We start from the raw sequence: 24,278 nt of genomic DNA on the forward strand, positions 1-24,278 counted from the left end.
TATAGACAGACATCAAAACGAAAAGCAACCGGTCTTTGAGTCGAAGACAGCGATTGACATCTAGCGTCCATGATAATCAAACTCATATATAAACTACTAACATGGTATTAACAGTTGATCATCAATTGGGAAGAAAAATTTATTGTCTGAATTTTTGTTAAATTTTAATATGCTAAATTCTTGAATATTGTCAATCTGCAATCCCCTAAGATAAATTTATTATATCCATTTTTTTCAAAAATGGGCAACAATGCTTCACAACTTGAAAAAGATATTGGCTATGATCAATTTCCGGCGAATGAACATTATTTTGGTTTGGTTAATTTTGGCAATACTTGTTATTGTAATTCGGTATTACAAGCCCTATATTTTTGTAAACCATTTCGAGATAAAGTTTTGGAATATAAAAACAAGAATAAACGAAATAATCGCGAAACATTGCTCACATGCTTGGCCGATTTATTCTATTCAATAGCTACGCAAAAGAAAAAAACTGGCACTATACCACCGAAAAAATTCATTACACGATTACGTAAAGAAAATGAAGTGTTCGACAATTATATGCAACAAGATGCACATGAATTCCTTAATTATCTTCTTAATACAATCGCCGATTTATTGAGCGCAGAAAAAGCATCCGAACAGCAACATAATGGATTGGACATCGAAAACAAGAATGCTCAAAATCAGAAAACATGGGTTCATGATATATTTCAGGGTACGTTAACCAATGAAACACGATGTCTCAACTGTGAATCATTATCATCAAAAGATGAAGATTTTCTCGATCTAAGTGTCGACGTTGATCAAAACACATCTATAACTCAATGTTTGCGTGTGTTCTCCAATACTGAAACTCTTAGCTCCGAACATAAATATTATTGTGAGAATTGTTGCTCCAAACAAGAAGCACAAAAAAGAATGCGTATCAAAAAATTGCCAATGATATTAGCATTACATTTGAAGCGTTTCAAGTATACAGAAAGTCAAAATCGCCATACAAAATTATCGTATCGTGTTGTTTTTCCTTTGGAACTACGGTTATTCAACAAATCCAATAATGATGATAGTAGTGATCGATTATATGATCTAGTTGCCGTCGTTATTCATTGCGGTACTGGGCCGAATCGTGGCCATTATATCAGTATTGTAAAATCTTTTGGATTCTGGTTGCTCTTCGATGATGATATTGTCGACAAAATTGATCCATCAACTATTGAAGATTTTTTCGGATTAACAAGTGATACACAAAAGAATAGTGAATCAGGTTATATTCTTTTTTATCAGAGCAGAGATTTTTGACTTGAATTATTTTAGTTTCAAACGATAAACAAAGACAAAAATGTTCTTTTCGTTATAATTGTTAATTTTTTTCTTACTCATATTTAGTCATATTTGTTAAATTAATTTTTTTTTATAAAGAAAAATTGATAATTTTTCAGGAAAAAATATGTGATATATTATTTCCTTATACAATAGGCAACAAATATTGTTGGCTATTTTTAAAATTCATAAAACATTTGTAATTTATTTGCGAAATCAAGATCTTTTAAAGGATTTGTAATTAATTTTTTTTTCTTGAATAAAATTCCGTTTGTGTTCAATTTTGAGAGTCGAAATCTGAGACATTGCGTAACAATACAATGTTGTCAATGAATAAAAGTCCGTTATGACTCATATAAACATCTTTTCAAGGCAATTTTTGTTGGCAATATTTATATATTGTTTTGATTTTCGAAATTTTCTCGTTTTTTCCTCACTATTTGATATTTTTCTATTCTATTTATTTTTAAGAGTTTTTGTTGTTGTTGTAGTTTTTCAAAATGGATTCCATTTTGAAAAAATCAAAAAAACTTATCGATTCTGTTGTAACTTTACCATCAAACAAAAACGTATGTAATAATTCATTTATTTGTAATTGATTTATAATAATTCGTATTTTATTTATTTCAACAATGTTATAGTCTAAAAGTCGTTATCTTAGCCTGAATGAAGGCCTTACACAAAACACTCGAATCTGGATTGAAGGCAAAGTCAATCCAGCTGCTTCAAGATTCGAAATCAATTTATGGTGTGCATCAGTGGTCAACGAAGATCTGGTCAAAAATGGTGATATCGCTATGCATTTTTGTGTCCATTCATCTGCCGGTTACGCATTGCTAAATTCGAGAACTGGCAAAATCTGGGGACAAGAGGAAAGAACAGCCAGAGGACGGTTACCACGGCCGCTGCTTCAGAATCAAAATTTTCGTTTATGTATCGAGGCTGAACCTACTCAATATCGAATTGATGTCAATGATAATGAATTTGTGACATTCATTCATCGTCATTCATTCGAAAGCGTTGGTCTTCTAAGCTATGATGGTGATTTTGAAGTCGAAAATATTTTTATACAGCCACCACCTGCTATGGTAAGCGCTCCTTTAGCCGAGGATAGTCATGTTGTGAAAGACTTAAAATGGCCAAAACTTCCTCTTTTATTGCCAATCAAATCAGGGCTTCAAGTTGGAATGATATTTGCCATTGATGGCCGTGTGACAGGCAATCGTTTCGATATTAGCTTCTACCAGGGTTCCAATCCTTACGAAGATCATAATGCAAATGTTCCATTTCATATGGAAATATACATGGATTCCAAGGCAATTGTACGAAATTCTAATCAACTAAAACAATGGTGTCAACCAGAAAAAGAACTTACACATTTTCCATTCTTTGGTCATAGCGCATTCAATATGCAAATCCGAGTTGAAGGTAACCGATACCAAGTGATTGTTGGTGGCCGTTACGTTTTCGATTTTTATCATCGCATTAGTGCCTTGACAACTATTAACCATCTTTGCATTCATGGTGGTGTAGAAATTCATTCATTAATCATAACAATACCGCCTCTTCAATGATTATTAACATTTTTAATTGAACATTATAACTTATGTAATCAAAAACACCATGATTTATTTTCGTTAAATTTCATTTTTTTTAACATTATTATCAAAAAAAAAATCAAATCCAAATAAATTTTAAATTACTATTGATTATGATTAATGTTTTGTCTTCGCAATACATTTTCATGTTGATGATTACGTGCAACTACCAACGGTACAAATCTGGTAGATTCCGATTGTTGTTTAATAGGAGTCGATTGATTTGGTGTGTATTGTTGTTGGTTATGATGAAGCTGAGTATTGTGTTCATTATTTCGATTATGATAATGATGATTTCGGTTGTGATATTTTCGATTTTGTTCAGGACGAAAATAACGATTATGATTATCGTAACGCGTAGACTGTTGGTTCCAGATTTTATTCATATCATTCAACGGGTTCTGGATCGTATCATTGTTTGAAATGATATCATTATTGATCATAGCTTGTGAACTTGATGAGACCGTAAAACTTGGAATGAGCAGTTGGGGATCTTGTAAATTTTCCATGGCTTTAGAGCCTAATGATTTGATCCAATGAGAGGGTGGTGCCGGTATTTCAGATTTTCTCGGTAGCTCAATCTTGTTCATGCTTGCATTGTTCGCCTGACTAGGATTCGCATGTCTAATATTGATTCCAGAGAACATTTGACCCAAAGCATCAGGAGACCAAGTCGTTGGCAATGGCAGACTATTAGGAAATTTAATAGCCCCCAGAGAAGGTTGAAACGCTTGTTGTTGAAGAGGAAATTGTTCTTGAATATTCGAACCAACAACAATGCCAGCATAGGATGGTTTAGGAATAGCTTTAAACGGAGAATTTTCTGAATGATTGAATTTGTTCGGCGATTCATTGGTTTGTTGTAATTGCTGTTCAGGCCTGGGCATTATTTGAATTTTCGACGCATTATTATTTGGTACGTTATTTGATTTTTGCGTTTGTAATTGATTATTATTATTGTAATAGGGACGGGCATTATTTTGATAATGGTTTGATTGTTTATGTCCAGCAGATTGAATCGGTTGATAAACATTCTTAAAATTGATATTCTTTTTTGACATTCGCAATCCATGTGAAATGTTGATTAAAAAAGATGCATGCATTTTGAAAATATTAGATTTGGAACTTCGTTCAGAAAAACCACCATCGAATGGTTCATCAAACATGACTTCAATAGTTGAAGACAATAAACAATCATTATCTTTTCTCTCTTCTTCGTCTTGTTCATTATATCTGGTAAACTTAGTCAAATGATCATTACCGGAATAAATACCAATCACAGTTCCTTTAGCGCCAAATGGTACAATAATTGATGTTTTTATATTCACAACTCGATCAAATAATTCAAAGTTCACTTTTGCATCAGGAAGATAGCTTCCTTTGAGAATGAATTCGGGTATGTAAAAACTTGATGGATGCAATTTTTGTGTAAATGTTTGCTCTTCACACAGTAAAACCTATTATTAAATAGAATAATAATAATTATTTTAAAGTCTAAAACATATCATGTAAAAAAAATACCATATGAGATTCGATTCTCTCCTCTATAGCCTTCACAATACAATTGTCAAGATAATTAGCATTTCCACGTGTTGTTCCAATTTTTGAAAATTCTTGCAAATCTAACCAATCACGTATACTATTCAATGATTTTGTTTTTTCACTATATAAAACAATAATTTTGACATTAAATTTTTGAATCAATAAAATGAAAGTAAACAAACCACTGTTCCAAATTAGGACCCGGGAAAAGATTATCCAATTCGTATATTGGTTTATGATTGATCAACATTTGAAATACGTGAGGAAATTTTCCATGATATTCAAGAAGAATATTAATGACATTTTTGTGAAAAAAAATTTCATCCTGATCCATACACGAATAACCTGGAACACAGTAGAGTTGACCATCATGTCGAGATTTAAGCTTAAGTCCAACGTTGACACGCTTGACCCGACCTTTGTTTGTTTGATAGCTGCATAAAACTGAGCCCAATAAACGTCTTATAACACTTTCGGGTAAATTCAGTTCGCGTTTAACGATAAATGCCACTCGACCTTCAGTGTAATAATTTTCACTCATAATGTAGGCATATTCCATCTCAATTTCACTAAAATCAGGTTCCGACGAAACAACGACATTTGCCTGAACAGTGTTATTTTTTGCCAAATATTTCATCACTGTTGCTTTGTAACCATAGTAAGGATTTGCAATTAAGTAAAACGATTTACCCTTTGTAAATATTGTATGCAAAGATTTATAGACTGGTAAAGATCGATATAAGGCGGTTGAACTCTCAAAAATGACTAATTCTATAGGAACATATTGAGATGTCGTTGACCATTCTTTGTGAAGTTGAATTCTTCCACCAGTTATAATATATCGTTGTGATTGTAATGGCAAAACTTTGACCATCTGTTCAACGGATTCCAATATGATTCCTTTCTTGTTTTTCATCATTAGGCAATGATTTCTTGATGATATTTTTGCAGAACGTAATTCCTCAGGAGTTATTTTTAATTTAATATCTTTCGAATATTTAAATTCATTGTCTATTATTTCGATCAATTTCGCCTCAGCCAATAATGGCCAATTAATATAGACGATTTTTTCGGTAAAATTTTTTGACAATAATTGTATAGATTCAATAGTATAATTTTTCTTTTCAACATCAATCATCATAGTGGGATTTTGAGAGCCAAAATCAAATACTTTAATACGAGCATTCTCCATTCGTACAGAATAATCAATGCCATTGAATGAAGGAAATCCATTGACAGCATTCAAATTGACATTTTTCCTTACACCTTTGTATACGATTTCACGAGGTAGAACGTATTGATTAATAAAAATCTTGTGGTCGAATACATTCGGAAATCGATTCAAATCAAAAGCATCTGGATTTTCTGGAGATTCCTCGGACCATTTCAATAGATGATGAAAGCCAAATCGATTACGTTCAATTTCTTCAGAAGTCAAGCCATTTTTGTATTGTTCAAATGTTTCCATCAACAATTGATCATCCATGAATGGTATCAAAATAATAGCTTCGTAATCGTGGATTTTTTCATTTAAATCAGTCTTGAATTCATTAGGAAAATAATCTATGAGGGGTGAATCAGGAATGTAGGTAAGTTTTTGAAAAGCTTTGGGCAGAATATCTTTGCTTGCTTGAGGAAGAACGGCTAATAATTGGACTAATGGCTGAAAAGGTGTCCCCATTTCAAAAGGAAATTCTTCTGAAGTATCAATTTTGGCCAGGTCAGATACATATGGGCCATAATGGAATGGAAAGAACCAATTCCATGAAACACAACCATCGAAATAATAATGCAGAACCCATTGAATACCTTTGACGTATTCAAAAACAATTTTTGGTACATCGGCTGCTAAATCTTTGAATCCCAACTTGGTTGTATAATAATGATTTTTGTGCATGACAAACTCCTCATCCAATTCATTTTCGCTGGATGAATCATCAAGATCCGATGATGAATCTGAATCAGAAAGAAGAGAATTTTCTTCGGTTAATTCTTGCATTTTTTCGAAATCAAAATTTTGTCCTAAATCTACGCCACTGCCAAACGTTATGTCATTTACATCATCGATGAAATTGAAATCCATATTGTTCTGATTAAAAATGTCCAAATCGTGTTCCGATAATTTTGCCAAAAATTTCTGATATCTTTTTAAATTCAAAGTACCAGAGTCGTTGAGATAACCATCCAGATCAGGCAATATAGATTTGTATGTATCATATAGAATTTGAATGCCACCTTTGTTAATATGAAATTTCGGGACATGAGGCAAGAAATCGTTTCCAACTAGAAAATTGATGAGAATCCAATCGTCAATAATTTTTTCCAGATCAAATTTGAACTTCATCTGTTGTTCAAGTTCGTGAAATTCGTGAAAAATATATCTTCGTAAAATGGAAAGATGCAATAATTGAAAATTTGTACGAATCGGATCACAATGTCGTTGTTTGTTTTTGCCAAATGTCACTTCTTCTCTCAACACGGAAAAATATGGTTCGTGTGTGCTAAGTCCAAGATTAATTAGATCGGCATCAAGTCCATACAAACAATGCCGCGTATCAGATTCGAATGAATCTTTGGTTTTACAATACCGAATATAATCCATAATTTTATGTTCGCCTTCGCCAGGAACATCATAGCCAGAATAAATAATTTCAACTTCACGCCATTCTTGACAATTTTGAATTTTTTTAGCAAGAAATTCCACCATAAACAAATGTAATTTGTTCATGAATTCAGTCCCTGGTGTAATGCAGTTAGAATCGAAACGTGGATCATTTGGTAATGTTTGACCCATACGTCTGGCTTTGGTTTCTTTTTCAATGGCTTCTTGTGCTGATTTAAAACGGCGTGATCTTTGTTGATTCATCTTGGATCTTGGTGCCACACCATCAACAGATAGAAAGAATACTTTACGCGGTTGAACCAAATTGAATAGAAAATTTAAATAAGTGGCAATATTTTCAAATATTTGAGATTCAGGTATTCGAAAGTGGACATCATCACTTGGATGTGAACATATGTGAAATACGCCATTCATGTCAACATAAAAATTGTCAAATTCTGGGATCTATATGCCATTCCAACCATATAATTCCATTATATTAGTTAGTAATGGTTTTAATTGATGAATAAATGTATGAAACTTACATTGTATTGGTTAACATATTCATTAATACAAGGATAACGCTCACTAAGCCATCGGTAAAACTTTGGAACACCCATTTCTTAATGAATAATTATAAATAATAATGAAAAATGAAAAATAAAAATAATGAAATTGATGAAAGAAATAAAAAAGTAAAATATAGTAATAGTAATAGTAACTTGAAATTGTTATTATAAAAATAACTTCAACTCGTAAGTAGAATAAATTTTTTTCTTTTTGTTCACGTTTTTTAACAACAAACTTTGATTTATACGCAAAATAAAGACCACTTTCATAAAGAGCGTTCGTCGTTGAAACAAAGTTTCTCGGTTTGGCCAGTATTTAGCCAAAAACTTTACGGCAATAGTGTAATAAAATGAGTTATATTATTGAGTGTCTCACTCTTATTATAAGATCTATGTCAATTGTTATTAATTTAAGCCGGAATTTTTTTATTTGTTTATTTATTTTATGAATTTCATTCCGCTTCGATTCCTGAAATCCCGAATTGTGAACCGGCATGATAAAAAATGAATAGCAAACGTGACTATGATTCGTCATATTTTGATTCTAACAATTCAAATAGTAATGATTCTTGTAAGTTTTTATTTGGTTCTAAATATAATTAATTGATTCTAATAAATCTTATTTTTCATATAGTTGGACAGAGAAAACGGAAACGAAAATCTCGATTCAGTGATGAACAGGATAAAGTATTCATACCTGGATTGCCGACAATCATTCCATCAACAATGAGCAAACAACAAGAAGAGATCTATATTCGTAAGATATATTCTTATACGGTGATAAGATGAATTAATGGGTGGAAACTTTAATGTTTTTGAGACATTTCTTTGTTTCAATTGATCAATCTTATCAAATAATGAAATATTTTTTAATATTTATTACATTTTGTATTCAGCTTGGATTTTTTTTCTGCTGAAATCTTCAGCATTATATTCCTTTATTATATATCTCATAATCATTCAGTATCCATTTCTGGAATATCAATTAATGATGGAAATCGATGGGTTTTTTTGCCCTTCGGTTCTAATTTTTTTTATTATTTCCATACAGTTCAATTACAAATTGAGGCATTAACTCGTCGTCTCCTTACCGGCGATCTTGGAATACCAGATAATCCTGATGAAAGGTTTGCAAACATTGTTAATATATCTCACATTTTCTTACAGTCATTCAATTCAATTGATCTTATGGCCATACACAAACACCTACACCATTATTTTTAACATTAACTAATCTTGATCATTTGATACTACTTTTTAAAAATATAATTTCGTCTTTAAATAATACGATTAATATGAGAACAGATCTCCATCACCAGAGCCTGTTTATAATACTGAAGGTAAACGTCTCAATACTAGAGAGTATCGTACTAGAAAAAAATTAGAAGATGAAAGACATTCTCTGGTTCTGAAAATGTTGGAACTAAATCCTACATATAAACCACCTAGTGATTACAAGTAAGTATTTGAATTTCTTTTTTTTAATATTTAAAATTTACCATTCAATATAAAACGATTTCAGGCCACCTCAAACCAAAATCAATGAAAAGGTTTTGATTCCACAAGAAGAATATCCAGACATAAATTTTGTAGGCCTTATCATTGGACCTCGCGGAAACACTCTCAAAGGAATGGAACGGGATGTAGGTTGATTTTTTTTTGTTTTGTTTTGTTGATACAGTCATGTCATTTGTAATTTTTTTTTATTGTAGACTGGAGCTAAAATTATCATCAGAGGTAAAGGTTCAGTGAAAGAAGGTAAATTAGCTCGAAAAGATGGCCAACCATTGCCTGGTGAAGATGAGCCGTTACATGCGTTTGTAACGGGTCCTACTCAAGAATCAGTAATGAAGGCAGTACAAAAGGTTTGTATTCTCTAATGTTAGTAATCGCATTTGTTTAATCTAGTTGTTTGTCAGATTAATGAAGTCATCAAAAAAGGCATTGAATTACCTGAAAATATGAATGAACTTCGTCGTAGCCAATTGCGCGAATTGGCTCTTTTAAATGGAACGTTGCGTGAAAATGATGGCCCACGATGTTCGAATTGTGGTGCTAACAATCATCGTTCATGGCAATGTCCTGATAAACCAAATGTAACCAACAATGTATTCTGTACAAATTGTAATGGCGTTGGTCATCTCGCCAAAGATTGTAAAGAGAAACGTGTTGAAAGTAATGTAAATCAAGCCAAGATTGATGAAGAATATCTCTCATTGATGGCCGAATTGGGCGAAGCACCACCTGTACCAACTGTTACTACAACAGCTTCATCCACTCCCGTTCCGTCCAGTCAAAGGACAGCTACTTCCATACTTGGTGGCCCTTCAACATCGACTACAGATATTAATAATTGGGCGAACGGTAGTGGTATACCACCGCCACCACCACCTCCCCTCTTGTCACACCAACCACAGTTACCACGGCTACTACCAGTGCTAATGGCGCTTCTATGTGGCCTAATGCTGCCGGTTATTATGGATCTTATGATCCTTATAATGCAGCAACATATGGAGCTCATATGTGGGATCCTTCCGGTGAGTAAAATCATTAATGTATTGACAAACCATAATTGTTTTGTAAATAATAGCATGGGGTGCAACAGCTGCTACAACTAATAATACATCTGATGGCCAGTCTTCTACATCGACAAATTCAACGGCGGCAACAACGTCTGGTTATGGTGCCTATGATCAAAATCAATGGAGCCAATATGCTCATTGGTATGCCGCATCCATGGGAAATACAACAACGACAGCCACAGCAGCTTCTGGATTACCACCACTACCATCGATTCCGGCTGTTGGGTCTATTTATCCTCCCCCTCCACCACCACCACCACCTCCCCATAGTTAAATCTTGGTCATGAAATATTATGTCATTGATAATTATTCTTTTTTTTGAGCAGACGGAATAGTTTCTCTTTTTTGGCAGAAAAAATTAATCATTTTTTTAATGTCAGAATTTTTCCATTTTAATTTTAAAACACATTATATTGGAATATATATCATTTAATAAATGAATGCATGACAATTTATATACAAAATTGAATTATATTATCACTCAGTAAATTAAACAGGCAAAGTTTTTGATACAGTACTGGCAGCCATTTTGGAAAAAAACATCAAGCCAGTTTGACCACCAGGAATGTATGTTACAACGTACCAGATTAATGCTATCACTTGTATTATTGCAAATATCGATGTCAATATGGTACTTTGAACTTGTAAAGCAAAATATAATGTGGCGATCAAAGAACCAAAATAGGCCGCTGTAAATGGTAGTCTTTCTTTGGAGAATTGATGCATAAGATGGTTCATAGGACCTAATAAAATGGCAAAACTTGCTACAATAAATAATGAACCAAATGTAAATAGGATGGAAAATTTTCGTGCCGCAAACAATAGAATAGGAATGTACATCGCTGACTGGAATAATAAATAAATTCTGTTTAAAAAAAAAATATTTCAAATAAAAAATGTACGACTCACGATTGAGAAACAGGTGATACCCATGAAAAAACAAGTTATAAAACCGATGATTCGTTGAGTTCTTGTCTATGTATAATAGAATCGGATCATGAAAAATTTATTGATTTGAATTATTCTTACCAAAGTTGGAAACCATCCTTTTGGTTCGGGTTCATTGGAAACGAACAAATTACGAAACCAAGAATTTGATCTACTGGTACCATTTTGAACAGGTGATGAAATTCCAACATTATTCAATTCTTCATCACTTGGTGATGTACGTAATGGTTGATAGGAAAACCATCCTTTTTTCATATCTGAACCGGCACCACCAAACCATTCTTTAATCGATTTACTAGTCGTTTGAGATTGATGATTAGTAATCGAAGAACCAGATGATTTAAGATAATTATTCAGATCAGAACTAAGATTAACATTAGTGGACATTGTCCGTGTTTATTTCGATTTGAATTACAACTATTATATCAAACAAATCATATGATCAACAACTAAACAGAAAAAAATCTGGTTCAAATGAATGATGTCATCATTGTACATTTCATAATTTTCAAATCGACCGAAAGATGGCAGAATTGAATTTTGTTATTATTGTATCTGGATGACCCATTGTTTACTAAAATATTTAGACTTTTCAAACCCAAAAAACATTGATTTTTGCCTCATTTTGTTAAAGACAACAACGACGAGGACAACTTAGAAGAATAAAACAAGACAAGGTTTGTTATTTTTTTCCTTTTTGAACTTCAATTTTTTTCTAAATAATAATGAAAAGACATTGAAAATTTTAATCATCGATAACATGTGTTTTCTCTCAAAAGATTCGATTTAATTTCTCGTAATATTTTGCAAAAAAAGGTTCATTATTGATTTATTATTGACATGTCTTGAATTTTTTTCTATACCTTCTAAGCAAATTTAAATTGCCATTTATTTTTGTTAGATCAATTTCGAATGATGAAAAAAATTTACTTTTATCCATTATCAAGTTTAATGTTCTGCATGCTTGCATTAAATAATCTATGATTCATTTATACTCGTGATACATCTTTGTAAATATCTGGCATTTTTTTTTTAAATTATCATTTATTGATGGATATCATGTTCTTTATTCATATATATAAATCTATGATCGTTTTTCGTATACATGGCATGACTTTAAAAGAACGAACGAGAATAAAAACATCACCAACAGCAGTTTATATTGTCAATATCATAGCAACAGCGAAAAAAAAACATATTATCTTGGCTTGCTTCCTGAAAAAAAATATGAAGAAATCCCTTCTATATTTGCCATTTTATCATATTATATTCAATCAAAATTGTCGCCATTCATAATCTCCATCCATTGATGGTAAAAAAATCACAACATTTTCATTAACATTTTTAAGATTGATGCGCAAGTTCCATATTGCATTTTGTAATACAGTAATAACAATGTTACACTGATAGTGAAAAATACCTTAGTTAATAATCGGTTCTGTCAGGTTTATTCTGAAAATTTAACATTTTTTGTCCAATGGTCAAAACGAATTTATTATATTCTAATTGAAAATTGTGTTTGCTGATAATGATGCCAAATTCGGTCATCATTAACCAAGGCATCACTGTATCATATACATTTGACATGCGAGTCATACAAATCGTCATGAGTATGCGTTTTTGTACAGCATCAAAATTTTTTTTTTTTTTTTTTAGGAAACTACGTTGTTATTGTTGTCAACGTATCTATGGCGCTTGCGTACCTGCTGAGCAGTTTTTTTAAACAACATATGTTATGACAAAACAATTTGGGGAGAATAAATCTAAAAAAAAAATTGCGTTTCAATGTGTATAATGATGATGATGAATACTAAATAATGCATACATGCCCACAATTTCTATGTATATGTATTATTGTATATATTTTTTGTCTCATGATCAATTTTCGATTGCCGTTGAGCACTAAACATCATCATCATCCTTGTTTTTTTGTTTGTTTGTTTGTTGTTGTTGTAGATAGGGACACAAATAATACCATTATTATATAGACACAGACATTTGTATGTCGATAGTGAGAGTTGAATTGAATGTGTGTGTAGATTCAAGTTTATACATTATTTGTCAACATCGAATATTGTTTTCATTTTTTTTGTCACTGTTTTTTTGTTTTATTACGTGTTGTGTTTAGTGATTCATCGATTTGACAATTGTGTGTCTATATCTTTTTTTTGGTTTTATTTTTTGACCAGATCTTCCTAAAAAAAATAACCAATAATATCTGGTCTGCATTTTTTTTTTTTTTTTTTGATATTCCAAGTCCGCCATTTATTCTAACTTAAATTGTGGTCTCGTCTCATTAGTGTCCATTCAAATCTCTATCTGTATGATATAATTGTCATTGAATCATTGATTGACAACGTAATTTTTTTTTAAATAAAAATTTTTTCATCTCTTCATAGTTCACATTCAATCCTTGAAATTTGACAATGAAGTTCCAATACAAAGAACAACATCCATTTCAACAGCGAAAAGAAGAAGGAGAAAAAATTCGTAAAAAGTATCCAACACGAGTTCCTGTAAGTATTTTTTAAAAATGCTAAATATGTTTTATGGTGACGAATAAATGAATGTTTTTAATTTTTTTAAAAAACAGGTGATAGTTGAAAAAGCATCTGGCGCTCGAATTGGTGATCTGGATAAAAAGAAATATCTTGTGCCAACAGATTTGACCGTCGGACAATTCTATTTTTTGATCCGTAAACGAATACAATTGCGACCAGAGGAGGCGATATTTTTCTTCATTCACAATATGGTTCCACCTACATCATCGACAATGGGCTCACTTTATAATCAATATCGTGATGAGGATTTTTTCCTTTACGTTCATTACAGCGATGAAAATGTTTATGGTCAATGAATGAGACGAATAATAAATGTTAATAAGTAATCAACAAATGACAATTATCCAAAACAAATCCAGTGGGAAAAAAATCAAAAAAAAAACATCTTTCATTTTCGAAAACGATCGACGACAAAAACATTTTAATCAACCATCATTCACCTATATCATCATTACAGAATATAAAACAACTATTTTAGATTATTACATGATCGGATAGCAAATTGAATTCGTCAAACAAACCAAAATACTAAAAGAAAACTAATTCCCCCCACTTTATCTCTCTTATTTTTGTCTTTTCGCTTTTGTTTTGTCTCATTTTTCTCTTTTATTATTTCTGTAAAATAGTGCAAACAAACGTAAAAAATTGATTAAAATTAAATAACACCATTACATACATAAACACACTATATACATGATAACCAAAATGTTTAAAATAATAATAATGATGACATTTGGAACACAATAACATTCACAACTCATTATTCTTAATACGACGAATTTGATAAAAATTCACTGTAGAATTGTTTGCTTGTTTTTGTTATCTAAATAAATTGATAAAAACATTTTTATGAAAATGTTTATTCATCATTCACTACTTGTGCCATCTATGAGTAAATTTTCCTCATTTAAATGGCAGAATCAGTTTAAATACCTGTTGATTTTTGATCATCTTTTTCATTCGATTATACCGCTATAGTAAACAAAGCCATAACCATGGCTATATTTTGTAATGTACAACAGGATCATTATAATCATGAGATGGGCAGCAAAAAAAAGCTGTTCAACAACCACAAGACAGGTGAGTCGTAGCTCACACAATGATTCACATAAGTTATGCCATGCAATAATAATGACGTTAGCCAGGACCTGTTTTCCGTGCCCTTCCCAACTATGATCGCGCCAAATGATGCTCCGTCAAAATAATTATTGTGTGAATGAATGGCGTGAACTTGTTGCAATCTCGCAACATTATCATTGATGATGTCAACAAGGTTTTCTTATTTTTCTCTTTTTCATATGACATTATTGTCTTCAATACAATTTCGACAAAGATGTAGAGCTTACTACATTAATTTGGTGTATATTCAATACAACAACAACGACAACGACGACCAAATCTCATTTCTCCATTGCGGGATCTATCTTATAATGTTTTTTTTCTTTCACCATATTTTCATTAAAACAATGCTTCAATCGAATCTTTTACATTTTTTCTCAAGCCATATCGCTTATTCTCATAACAACAATGATTGGATGAAAGGTAAAATGATATATGCTCTTATGCACATGGCAAAAATTCTATCATTTTCCAATCCAATAATTTCGTTTGATTTCGTTAAAAATGATCGACATTTTCGCATTTTCTTATCAAAATGTTAATGGTGGTTTCTCTTGGTGACACCAAAAAAAAAAAAAAAAAAACAATACAACAAGCGAATAAGATTGAAGTTCTTTTCTCTTCTAATGAGGTTGTTCACTATTTTTATCTATCATTAAATTCTAGACGACCACATACCGAAAACAAACACCGCAATCAATAATGGTATCCATGGAAATCGTAACAAAAATGCGTGTTTTCTACTATAGTGACAAATATTATAATCACTATCACTATCGATTACAACAAAAAAAAATCTGATGCTCATCATTCAATCGTAGATTTTGGAAAAATGCATCGATTCTTAAACTTTTGTACAAGATGAAAAAAATAGCTTATAGTTTCTTCGGATTTATTCAATGAACATTAATCGGTTTTTTTTTTGCTAATTAAGATCATACACACAAATTCAAATCATATTTTTGATGATTCAACCAATCATTGTTCATTAGGCCATGAATAATTTGATGAATTTGTAAATGAATGAAAGGCGGAGTGAAATATCGTCTTTGATTATATATAATTGATCATCTTTTTAATAATAATACTACGCTTGAATGGAAGCATTTCATCTGTCAACATAAATCATCATGATCATGATTATGAATAATGGTTGACATTATGTGTTGGTGAAAAACTAATTAATGATTTGTTGATACATTTTCCTGTTTACTCATCATCCCCATTCGACTCTTGTGCTTTATTCATCAAGTTTCCCAAGATTCTTCTAATTTTAAACAAAAAAATCATGCGTCCAATCAGACGAGAGGAAACCAAATCAAATCCAAATGTGTTCATTTTTTTCTTTGAAACGTCATGCTTTACAAAAACTGCTACCTGGATGGCATCTTTAGTCATTTTTATTCTTGTCAATTCATATATCTATTCAACTTTCGCCGATATTTATGCCGGTGATCGAATCGATCCTTATTTCACTGCAAGACCAAATCCAGTATCTAATTATGGCCAATGGGGCCATTATCCAATCATGTATCAAGATCCGAACCGTCCTTTAGAACCGATCAATAAATATGATCCTCGTTATTCGGCAGTAACACCAAATACTTATAATAGATATAGAATCGAGGATCCTGGCGATCTTCGTTGTCGTGAGGCAGTGAAAGAAGGTTTACTCGAATTTGTTACAGTCACCACCCCATACGGAACAGTCGAAGGTCGGGTGGTTTATTTGTGTGATGAGCCTGGTGTTCCGGAACATGAACGACCACGTCCAGCCCAATACGTACCAATTGGAGCACCACACAAATATAGACCGATTACTCAATTCAGAAGGAATGTAACGGCTTTTCTTGGTATTCCATATGCAAAACCACCGACTAAAAAGAATAATCTTCGCTTCAAAGTATCTTAAAATAAATTATAATAATTTCTTTATAATTAATTATGGTGTTTTTTTATTTATTAGAGAACTTTGGTTCCAGATCAATGGGGTTCGATTCGAGCCGATCGATATAGAGCTGCTTGTCCCCAATACAAACGATATGTCCACGCTGATTTGGGAATTCCGTTTACCGATGAAGACTGTCTCTATATGAATATTTTCACACCATGGGCTGCAACCCAAACAAGATCATTATATCCTGTAATGATTTATATCCATGGCGGTCATTTTGATCATGGTTCTGGAAATATTTTTCCTGGCCATATGTTGGCAGCTACTCAAGAAGTTGTTGTCGTTACATTTAATTATCGTATTGGTTTACTTGGATTCTTGGCTACTTCAGATAATTCATCGGCTGGGAATTACGGCCTTTTTGATCAGATGCAAGCCATTAATTTTGTTCGCGAAGTTATTGTCAATTTTAATGGTGATCCAAATCGGATCACTTTGTTTGGACCAGATGCTGGTGCTGCAAGTGCCGGTTTGTTGGCTTTATCTCCATTGACTCGAAGATATATTAAAAGAGTAATCGCTCAAAGTGGAGCAGCAGTGGCTGATTGGGCCATCATCAAGGATCCGCTTTACATGCGAAACAATACGGTCATTGCTGGACGAGCATTTGGATGTTCAACTCGTACCAGTTATATCCTAGTCGAATGCTTGAAAAGCCGATCTGCTACTGATTTTACTACCACTGAGATAAAGGTATGGTATTCTATATTTTTGCAATTTTTCGATTATTGAATTAATCGCTTTATTTAGCCTGATGTTGGATGGCTTGCTTGGGCACCTGTTGTTGATAAATACACACGAACTCATGATTCACAATTACTACCAGAATTGCCTGAAAACATTTTGAATAAACGATTACTCGCATTCGATCCAGATTTCGCTTATATGAGTGGTGTTACCCGAGATGAAGGATCACAATCATTGTGTAAGTCATAATTAATTGTCTAACAATTTTAAGCAACAAGTAAAATTAAATTTTGATTAAATTTTAAAGTTTCAGATGAAGAATTACAAAAACGAAATTATGAAATCGATCAGGAACAGTTCACCAAACGTGTAAGAGATTATGTTAAAATTTACAACTATACTTTGGATCAGGATAGATTGGTTAGCGCAATTACATTTATGTATTCACCTTGGAACGACCCTGAGAATAAAACTTTGATACGTCAAGGTGTTATCGATGTAATTATCGTGATTGTTAATTTTACATGAATTGAATTTTATTTAAATTTCATTTAGATGATTACTGACTCATGGTATACATCACCGAATGATAAAATGGTCAAATTGATGCTCAAAAATAATGTTGTTACTTATATGTACATGCTTAATTATACGATTCAAGGTCTTAATCTTCCATCCTGGATCGGTAAGATATTATTAGCTGAAAAATCTTAATAACCAAAAATTTTTTTTAGGTGTTCCACACGATACCGAATATTTGCTTGCTTCTGGAGCTCCTTTCATGGATCCAAGATTTTATCCGAAAGCTTTAAAATTAGATTTAGCTCAATGGACTGAACAAGATCGAAATATTAGTCAATTGTTCATGGAAACCTGGGCCAATTTTGCCAAAAAGCCAGTTTGTACATCTAATGCATGGAATTGTGGTCCAACTCCATACGCTTTATTTAATACGATTATTTGGAAGCCAATGTCTTTAAATAATCTCCAATATTTAGCCATCAATTCAACCAACTATACGACAAATATACCATTCACAAGTGACTGGGAAAATTCAGATTGGACATTGATCACTTTTCCATATTCAACATCTACAATGTGGAGAAATTATAAACAGAAATCGGCTCAATTCTGGAATTCATACGTAACTCAACTGGTTGATACGGCTCCAATTACTTGGATGCCAACTGTTGAGCCATATTTGGATGAACTCAGAATTTATCGTGCAGCAACATGGAGCATTTTGGCCACGTTGATTGTTCTTCTATTTTTTACTCTGATGTGTTCATGCCTTTATTGTCGAGCAAAAAGGTAATAGTTTATAAAAATAAATGGAAAATTTTCACTAATAATTTTCCGTATTATAGCTATAGATACACCGAAGAATATGTTCCAGTTCCTGTTCTAGATCAGCCATATGCTCCCGCGTCGGCTCGTGCAAATTCGGAAAATAATCTCAAGTAAGAAGTTTTTAATTGATAAATCAGAGAAAATAACATTTTGTATTTTTTTTTATTTTTATCAAGTTACATTCAAACAATGCGATATCGTAACAACAATGAATATATTCCTCAATCACCGTCTGTAATGATGAATAATTCGAATCATAAGACTAGATCTATGGAAAAGTTATATTCACCAAGATATGATAGACATACTGAAGTTTAAACCATTATTGTGTAAATAATATTTTGTTTAAATTCATTCTGTAACATATTTTTATCTGACTACATCAATATTTTTTTTCTTTTTTTTTGTTTCAAACGATCTCTATAATTTGTTAAAAATTCGCTTTTATATATATAAAAAACTATAGTTGCCTTGGCGCCGTTATTTAAAAATCTCGTAAACTTTATGCACTGTTTTGGCTAACTATGATTGCTTTTGCGTCCAACAGATGGCGTATTATTCCAAACCTAATAGATGGAAATCGAATTATTTTTGAAAAATCTGTTTCATAAAATTCCGACATCTATCAGAATATTATCTAACTATGTATGTTTACGTTCTTTTTTTCATCATCAGCATTAAAATTTTCAAATAACGAATAACTAAATTCATTTCATTTCATTTTTATTGATGACAATCATGTCTAGGTGGAAAAAAGGTTCAAATTCATCACCATTAAAGAATAATAAAAGTCAAGTAAATAAGTTAGTTTTTTCAAATGCATCCTATTCTCCTACTAAACGTACATTTGATTATTGCAACAACGATGATGTTATTCCAATAGCCGACAATATTCACCAGCCAGAATCATCCAAAGAGTTGGCTGTCTCTAAAGCTAAATTAAATGAACTGAAAGATTGGATGATGTTATATTTTGATCATTCGAATCATCAAACAAAATCACCGTTTTTGCTTTTGAATGGTCCATCTGGATCGGGAAAGACTATCACATTGAAGGTATTGGCTAGAGAATTGAGAATAAAAATTGAAGAATTACCGGTCACATCCATGTTCGATAATTACATTTCGACGTTGTTTGTTAATGACGATGAAAACACTACAACACAAAACAATGTCATCATGTCATATCAAGATGGAAATCAAATGAATCGAATGAAGAAATTTCTGAACAATTTAAATCGATATAGAAATTCCATTTATGATATAAGGAATAATAAACGCAAAATCCTCATAATAAAAGAAATTCCTGGCATTTTTCTAACAAAACCAGATTTATTACATGAAGAATTGAAATCATATAAAATGAAATCGAACCAATCAGCTATGATTGTCCCAATTGTATTCATTATTTCGTCGACTGCTCAAGGAGAAAATTTAGAACAAAAAATACTCCCAAAACACATAATGAATTTGTTAAATTTCAAAACAATCACTTTTAAACCAATTAGTGACACTTGTTTATCAAAAGTTATCGAAAATTTTCCTGTTGGAAATTCATTGAATAGATCTCAAATTCAAGAAATTATTTCAGTTAGTTCCGGTGATGTTCGTCATGCTTTAAACTACTTACAATTCAAATATTCATCATCAGATAAAAATGTTAAAAGAACAAAAAAATTAAAATATGCCATTCGTGCTCCTCGAGAAAATGTTAACTCCATCAATTGCGATCGAAATGATTCATTGACATTATCACATGCCATCGCCAAAATTTTATATGCTAAACGTTTGGAAACTAGTGAAGAGTTTGTGATTGAATATATTCGAAAATATCCCAACTGCGATAAAAGCAAGTTAAGAAATCCATTGAAAGAATGTAAACCAGATGAAATTGCTGAATTGGCCAACATTTCATATGATCAATTGATTGATTGGGTATATGAAAATTATCAAGATTTTATCCATGATCCATATGATCTAGAAAAATGTTCCAATTGCCTTCAAGCACTTTGTGATTCGACATATTCAGGAATCGATAACTATAGTGAAAGAGATTCATTCCAAGATATTCAAACATCTATTGCCATTCGTGGAATGTTATTCAATTTAAATGGTGATAATTATGCCTATAAAAATTATATTGAAAAACCTGTGCTCAGTCATGAAAAGAAAATAAATCAATTTCGATCACTGAATCCACCAAAAACATTCAATTTAAATAAAATCCTCACTAATTACCGAGCAAAAATTGCTGATTTAAGAAATTCAAATCCCTCATTTTTTCAATTCGATAATGAAAAAAATTTAATACTGGACATTATACCTGAGGTTCAATGTTTTCACAAATATTTTTCAAACAATCATCCACATCTGAATTTCATTAATCAATTAATCGATTTTCGATCATTGGAAACAAACTCCAACAATTGTTTAGTTTCTACAACCGGTTCATCGTCATTGATGGAGATCATTGAACAGGATGATATTCAAATCGAAGATGATTCCGACTAAATTGTTGAATTTTATGGCCATATATTTTTTCACATGTTTACATATATAACAAAAAAATAAATTATCACTACACACCTAAGCAATAATAAATATGATTTTTTCCGTTGAACAATCATTCATTTAAATTTTATTCATTTTGTTGAAATGAACGTTGCTTAAAATTGACAATGTATTTTATCTTTGGTTTAATATTGATTCTTTCAATCAATGTTTTCGGTAATTCAATTCATACATCTTTTGTGATTTAAGTTGAATTAATTTTTTTTTTTCACAGCTGTACCACCAGAAAATTGCCTGGTAAGTCAGCAATGTACTTCATATTGCCAGAGTTATGGCTATTCGTTTGGAACCTGTCGTACACGTCTATCTATCAGCCGTCCAATACCATTATTGAAACGTTTCTGTCATTGTTCGACATGTGATCCAAAATATTGTCAAAGCTATTGCAATAGTATTGGAAGAAAATATACATCTTGTACTTGTTATAATTTTTCCTATGATCAACGTTTCGAAAGTTATTTCCAACAACGTAATGAATATTCTGTTGCTAATGATTGTAATGATAGTGTACTGTATTGTCAATGTGGTTTATAATTAGATTAACATTGATTCTAAATTTCATTTAATAATAAATGTCAAATAAATAAAAGCTAGTGATTTTCATATATATATAAGAAGAGCGCCGGCGTCAAATTATAAAATAAAAATGAACGAAAAAAATGAATTCATTTGGATTTTTTTTTTTTTGGATCATTAAGTGTTTGGCGCGTACCTTGAACGAATCATATAATATGTCTTATTATAGCAAGTTGTGTTTATTCATTTTCAAATCTAAATGATGCTATGGACAGGGTAAGTAATATTCGAATTTACATTATAATATTTTTTATTATCTTGTGAAAAAAAATAGATTATCCATGGTCTTTATATTGGTAACATTCGAGCAGCCAAAAATCATGAACAACTGAAAATCAATTCAATTACACATATACTTTCTATTCTGGATACGGAAAATAGCCATCAAATTGAGGTTAGATACAATAACAGATAATAATTTCTTTATTATTAATGTCCAATAGTTTAATTGACAAACTAAACGTACAATTATTGATTCACAAACTCCTATATATATATAAATATAGCATCAATCCTTTTAAAGTATTTTGTTTTTCATAATTTGTCATTCTTTTTTCCATTCAACATATATAGAATCGATGAATGAAGAGCAGAAAAATTATTTTTTTTCCATCACTACATCTTTCAATGATGATTGTGTCAGAATCAATCAATAACCAGAATGTATTTAGAATTTTTGGCTTTTCAATTGTTTTATCGATTTTTTTTTAATATTTATGAGCCTAGTAAAACTAGATCCATTCAATGAACATATCTCATTGTTATTGTTTTATTCTAATTGTGAATGTATGTGTATGGCTATGATCATGATGATTGCTATACACGCTAATAATCGCTAACGCCCTTGTTGGCTTTCATATTTTTTTTTTATTGCCGATCCATGACAATAATTTAGGCGATTTTTTTCTGTTTGTCGTTGTAGTTGTGTTTGTGTGTTTTTATTGTGTTTGAAATCATATACGTCATCATCTAAAATGAAATATGAAAAAAATGCTGGTTTAGGTTTCATAGCATAATTTCTGGTCTCCCATTATGAATCCAAATGTAATTGTAGTACTTAGTCAAAGTAATAATTTACGAAAAAAATTATTAGTATTCATGACGAATCATTACATTTTGTTGTAGGAAAATTTTTTTATCATAATAAATGGTTGGACCGGAATTTTTTTTCATAATTGTTCAACATGAATTAATAGTTAATTAGCTTTATAATCATATTAAGATTAATAAAAAAAAATATGGAACTTGATTATGGTATTGTAATCAAGTTAGATTCTTTATTCAAGACAATAGAGAATTATATAGAATTATTATTAATAATTCAGAAAGTGAAGCTAACATTTTGAGAATTTCAAGAATTTTTCTTGAATTTATCATACTTTATCATATTCTCATTATTATAGGGTATCAAATATTTGTGCATTTGTTTGGCGGATTCTCCTCATCAGAACATAATCAAACATATTCCAAAAGTGAGTCAATATATTGTTTATTTATACATAACATTGTAATCATTTAAGTGATGAATTGAAAAAAAGTGTAATTTTTTCATTCATAAAGCTCGGTTAACTGGTGGAAATGTATTAATTCATTGGTATGAAAATATTATATATTTTTAATACAAATGAGATCATAGTAGATGCAACAAATTGTTTTTGTTTGTTTGTTTGTTAAGTTTGGCAGGTATATCAAGAAGTGTAACTATTGCAGCAGCATATCTTGCTTCGGTCACAAAATTCAATTGTAACGAAACCCTTAATTTAATAAGAAATATTCGACAAATTTCTGCACCAAATCCAGGATTTTATAAACAACTTTTAGATTTTGAAACATATCGTCTACGACAAGAACGTAATCGTATAGTGATGGAATATCATTTTGGTTTAATAGCTAACGATGAAATCGAGGTAAATGTGTTTATTATATGTTATTCAAAGGGATTTTTTTTATATTTTAATTTCAATTTTATTAAATTTTCAAGATTCAAAGATTATAATCAAGTCATCATCCTTTGACAACATCAAAACAAATATCAGATGATGGTGGATTGAATGAATGATTAATGGCCACTTGAATAGCAAAATTAGTGATTCATTTTTTTAAAACATCAACTTTTGTCAATAATAATGGTGCCAATAAATTATGATATCAATTTTGATTTAATACTAGGTTTTTTTTCAAATTTTAATAAAATGATCAAAAATATATTAAGATTTGTATCAAAGATTTTGATTTTTAATTTGAAAAAAATGGAATATTGCTCTTGAAATGATAAAATATTATAGAGGCGAAATAA

At 31.2% G+C, this 24,278-nt stretch overlaps 11 protein-coding genes across 15 annotated transcripts; 9 read left to right on the forward strand and 2 right to left on the reverse strand.

Annotated features, from left to right (window-relative positions):
- The first annotated feature begins 91 nt into the window (after positions 1 to 91).
- On the forward strand, positions 92 to 1,604 carry Usp12-46 (Ubiquitin-specific protease 12/46). Its single transcript, XM_047054732.2, has one exon. The coding sequence runs from the start codon at positions 241 to 243 to the stop codon at positions 1,300 to 1,302; it is 1,062 nt and encodes a 353-aa protein (XP_046910688.1). The 5' UTR covers positions 92 to 240; the 3' UTR covers positions 1,303 to 1,604.
- On the forward strand, positions 1,478 to 3,042 carry LOC124491986 (galectin-4). Its single transcript, XM_047054733.2, has 2 exons — positions 1,478 to 1,892; positions 1,965 to 3,042. Exons 1-2 carry the CDS (start codon positions 1,824 to 1,826, stop codon positions 2,895 to 2,897), a joined length of 1,002 nt encoding a protein of 333 aa, XP_046910689.1. The 5' UTR covers positions 1,478 to 1,823; the 3' UTR covers positions 2,898 to 3,042.
- Positions 2,928 to 7,848, reverse strand: LOC124491979 (5'-3' exoribonuclease 1). The gene is made up of 5 exons (XM_047054726.2): positions 7,788 to 7,848; positions 7,611 to 7,687; positions 4,646 to 7,530; positions 4,443 to 4,584; positions 2,928 to 4,378 (listed from the first exon to the last, which is right to left on the reverse strand). The coding sequence occupies exons 2-5, from the start codon at positions 7,683 to 7,685 to the stop codon at positions 3,026 to 3,028; spliced, it is 4,455 nt and encodes a 1,484-aa protein (XP_046910682.2). The 5' UTR covers positions 7,686 to 7,687; positions 7,788 to 7,848; the 3' UTR covers positions 2,928 to 3,025.
- A 136-nt stretch (positions 7,849 to 7,984) lies between these two features.
- LOC142597335 (splicing factor 1-like) lies at positions 7,985 to 8,945 on the forward strand. The gene is made up of 3 exons (XM_075728643.1): positions 7,985 to 8,205; positions 8,269 to 8,391; positions 8,686 to 8,945. Exons 1-3 carry the CDS (start codon positions 8,139 to 8,141, stop codon positions 8,856 to 8,858), a joined length of 363 nt encoding a protein of 120 aa, XP_075584758.1. The 5' UTR covers positions 7,985 to 8,138; the 3' UTR covers positions 8,859 to 8,945.
- A 14-nt stretch (positions 8,946 to 8,959) lies between these two features.
- Positions 8,960 to 10,671, forward strand: LOC124491983 (splicing factor 1). Its single transcript, XM_047054731.2, is given in 6 exon segments — positions 8,960 to 9,092; positions 9,157 to 9,277; positions 9,347 to 9,499; positions 9,554 to 10,027; positions 10,030 to 10,171; positions 10,225 to 10,671. Coding segments are annotated over 6 exon segments (1,200 nt in total). The 5' UTR covers positions 8,960 to 9,048; the 3' UTR covers positions 10,491 to 10,671.
- On the reverse strand, positions 10,668 to 11,624 carry LOC124491988 (uncharacterized). Its single transcript, XM_047054736.2, has 3 exons — positions 11,246 to 11,624; positions 11,126 to 11,191; positions 10,668 to 11,062 (listed from the first exon to the last, which is right to left on the reverse strand). Exons 1-3 carry the CDS (start codon positions 11,549 to 11,551, stop codon positions 10,706 to 10,708), a joined length of 729 nt encoding a protein of 242 aa, XP_046910692.1. The 5' UTR covers positions 11,552 to 11,624; the 3' UTR covers positions 10,668 to 10,705.
- Positions 11,625 to 11,712: 88 nt separating this feature from the next.
- Positions 11,713 to 14,594, forward strand: LOC124491992 (gamma-aminobutyric acid receptor-associated protein). Of its 4 annotated transcripts, none has more exons than XM_047054742.2 (3): positions 11,713 to 11,841; positions 13,564 to 13,680; positions 13,758 to 14,594. In XM_047054742.2, the coding sequence occupies exons 2-3, from the start codon at positions 13,591 to 13,593 to the stop codon at positions 14,019 to 14,021; spliced, it is 354 nt and encodes a 117-aa protein (XP_046910698.1). In that variant the 5' UTR covers positions 11,713 to 11,841; positions 13,564 to 13,590; the 3' UTR covers positions 14,022 to 14,594. The 4 variants fall into 4 exon arrangements, with proteins under 4 accessions (XP_046910698.1, XP_046910697.1, XP_075584533.1 ...); XM_047054741.2 differs by lacking the exon at positions 11,713 to 11,841 and adding an exon at positions 12,895 to 13,485; XM_075728418.1 differs by lacking the exon at positions 11,713 to 11,841 and adding an exon at positions 13,210 to 13,385.
- A 1,039-nt stretch (positions 14,595 to 15,633) lies between these two features.
- On the forward strand, positions 15,634 to 19,336 carry LOC124491980 (cholinesterase). 2 transcript variants are annotated; one of them, XM_047054728.2, is made up of 9 exons: positions 15,634 to 16,747; positions 16,811 to 17,491; positions 17,549 to 17,723; positions 17,793 to 17,983; positions 18,041 to 18,170; positions 18,220 to 18,796; positions 18,853 to 18,945; positions 19,012 to 19,164; positions 19,302 to 19,336. In XM_047054728.2, exons 1-8 carry the CDS (start codon positions 16,133 to 16,135, stop codon positions 19,151 to 19,153), a joined length of 2,604 nt encoding a protein of 867 aa, XP_046910684.2. In that variant the 5' UTR covers positions 15,634 to 16,132; the 3' UTR covers positions 19,154 to 19,164; positions 19,302 to 19,336. The 2 variants fall into 2 exon arrangements, with proteins under 2 accessions (XP_046910684.2, XP_046910683.2); XM_047054727.2 differs by having other exon boundaries at positions 19,012 to 19,315.
- Positions 19,337 to 19,469: 133 nt separating this feature from the next.
- Positions 19,470 to 21,450, forward strand: Rad17 (Rad17 checkpoint clamp loader component). Its single transcript, XM_075728427.1, has one exon. The coding sequence runs from the start codon at positions 19,565 to 19,567 to the stop codon at positions 21,344 to 21,346; it is 1,782 nt and encodes a 593-aa protein (XP_075584542.1). The 5' UTR covers positions 19,470 to 19,564; the 3' UTR covers positions 21,347 to 21,450.
- Positions 21,436 to 21,940, forward strand: LOC124492028 (uncharacterized). Its single transcript, XM_047054789.2, has 2 exons — positions 21,436 to 21,562; positions 21,621 to 21,940. Exons 1-2 carry the CDS (start codon positions 21,514 to 21,516, stop codon positions 21,938 to 21,940), a joined length of 369 nt encoding a protein of 122 aa, XP_046910745.1. The 5' UTR covers positions 21,436 to 21,513.
- A 161-nt stretch (positions 21,941 to 22,101) lies between these two features.
- Positions 22,102 to 24,187, forward strand: LOC124492532 (dual specificity protein phosphatase 22-like). The gene is made up of 6 exons (XM_047055449.2): positions 22,102 to 22,198; positions 22,257 to 22,376; positions 23,386 to 23,454; positions 23,521 to 23,576; positions 23,658 to 23,889; positions 23,964 to 24,187. The coding sequence occupies exons 1-6, from the start codon at positions 22,190 to 22,192 to the stop codon at positions 23,976 to 23,978; spliced, it is 501 nt and encodes a 166-aa protein (XP_046911405.2). The 5' UTR covers positions 22,102 to 22,189; the 3' UTR covers positions 23,979 to 24,187.
- The last annotated feature ends 91 nt before the right edge of the window (positions 24,188 to 24,278 follow it).

This window comes from Dermatophagoides farinae, chromosome 1 (assembly GCF_024713945.1).
Source record: "Dermatophagoides farinae isolate YC_2012a chromosome 1, ASM2471394v1, whole genome shotgun sequence".
Classification (NCBI taxonomy): Eukaryota; Metazoa; Arthropoda; class Arachnida; order Sarcoptiformes; family Pyroglyphidae; genus Dermatophagoides; species Dermatophagoides farinae.

Excerpts from the sequence above, each read along its gene's own strand:
- Usp12-46 (XM_047054732.2), top strand. The coding sequence starts at position 241 with ATGGGCAACAATGCTTCACAACTTGAAAAAGATATTGGCTATGATCAA.
- LOC124491986 (XM_047054733.2), top strand. The coding sequence starts at position 1,824 with ATGGATTCCATTTTGAAAAAATCAAAAAAACTTATCGATTCTGTTGTA. Across the intron at positions 1,893-1,964 it reads CTTTACCATCAAACAAAAAC|TCTAAAAGTCGTTATCTTAG; the intron begins GTATGTAATAAT and ends ACAATGTTATAG.
- LOC124491979 (XM_047054726.2), bottom strand. The coding sequence starts at position 7,685 with ATGGGTGTTCCAAAGTTTTACCGATGGCTTAGTGAGCGTTATCCTTGT. Across the intron at positions 4,585-4,645 it reads GGTCCTAATTTGGAACAGTG|TGAAAAAACAAAATCATTGA; the intron begins GTTTGTTTACTT and ends TGTTTTATATAG. Across the intron at positions 4,379-4,442 it reads AGAGAATCGAATCTCATATG|GTTTTACTGTGTGAAGAGCA; the intron begins GTATTTTTTTTA and ends ATTTAATAATAG.
- LOC142597335 (XM_075728643.1), top strand. The coding sequence starts at position 8,139 with ATGAATAGCAAACGTGACTATGATTCGTCATATTTTGATTCTAACAAT. Across the intron at positions 8,206-8,268 it reads TTCAAATAGTAATGATTCTT|TTGGACAGAGAAAACGGAAA; the intron begins GTAAGTTTTTAT and ends TTTTTCATATAG. Across the intron at positions 8,392-8,685 it reads ACAAGAAGAGATCTATATTC|TTCAATTACAAATTGAGGCA; the intron begins GTAAGATATATT and ends ATTTCCATACAG.
- LOC124491988 (XM_047054736.2), bottom strand. The coding sequence starts at position 11,551 with ATGTCCACTAATGTTAATCTTAGTTCTGATCTGAATAATTATCTTAAA. Across the intron at positions 11,192-11,245 it reads AAGGATGGTTTCCAACTTTG|ACAAGAACTCAACGAATCAT; the intron begins GTAAGAATAATT and ends TATTATACATAG. Across the intron at positions 11,063-11,125 it reads GTATCACCTGTTTCTCAATC|TCAGCGATGTACATTCCTAT; the intron begins GTGAGTCGTACA and ends TTATTATTCCAG.
- LOC124491992 (XM_047054742.2), top strand. The coding sequence starts at position 13,591 with ATGAAGTTCCAATACAAAGAACAACATCCATTTCAACAGCGAAAAGAA. Across the intron at positions 13,681-13,757 it reads AGTATCCAACACGAGTTCCT|GTGATAGTTGAAAAAGCATC; the intron begins GTAAGTATTTTT and ends TTTAAAAAACAG.
- LOC124491980 (XM_047054728.2), top strand. The coding sequence starts at position 16,133 with ATGCGTCCAATCAGACGAGAGGAAACCAAATCAAATCCAAATGTGTTC. Across the intron at positions 17,492-17,548 it reads TTACTACCACTGAGATAAAG|CCTGATGTTGGATGGCTTGC; the intron begins GTATGGTATTCT and ends CGCTTTATTTAG. Across the intron at positions 18,171-18,219 it reads TAATCTTCCATCCTGGATCG|GTGTTCCACACGATACCGAA; the intron begins GTAAGATATTAT and ends AATTTTTTTTAG.
- Rad17 (XM_075728427.1), top strand. The coding sequence starts at position 19,565 with ATGACAATCATGTCTAGGTGGAAAAAAGGTTCAAATTCATCACCATTA.
- LOC124492028 (XM_047054789.2), top strand. The coding sequence starts at position 21,514 with ATGTATTTTATCTTTGGTTTAATATTGATTCTTTCAATCAATGTTTTC. Across the intron at positions 21,563-21,620 it reads TCTTTCAATCAATGTTTTCG|CTGTACCACCAGAAAATTGC; the intron begins GTAATTCAATTC and ends TTTTTTTCACAG.
- LOC124492532 (XM_047055449.2), top strand. Across the intron at positions 22,377-23,385 it reads AAAATAGCCATCAAATTGAG|GGTATCAAATATTTGTGCAT; the intron begins GTTAGATACAAT and ends TCATTATTATAG. Across the intron at positions 23,577-23,657 it reads GGAAATGTATTAATTCATTG|TTTGGCAGGTATATCAAGAA; the intron begins GTATGAAAATAT and ends TTGTTTGTTAAG.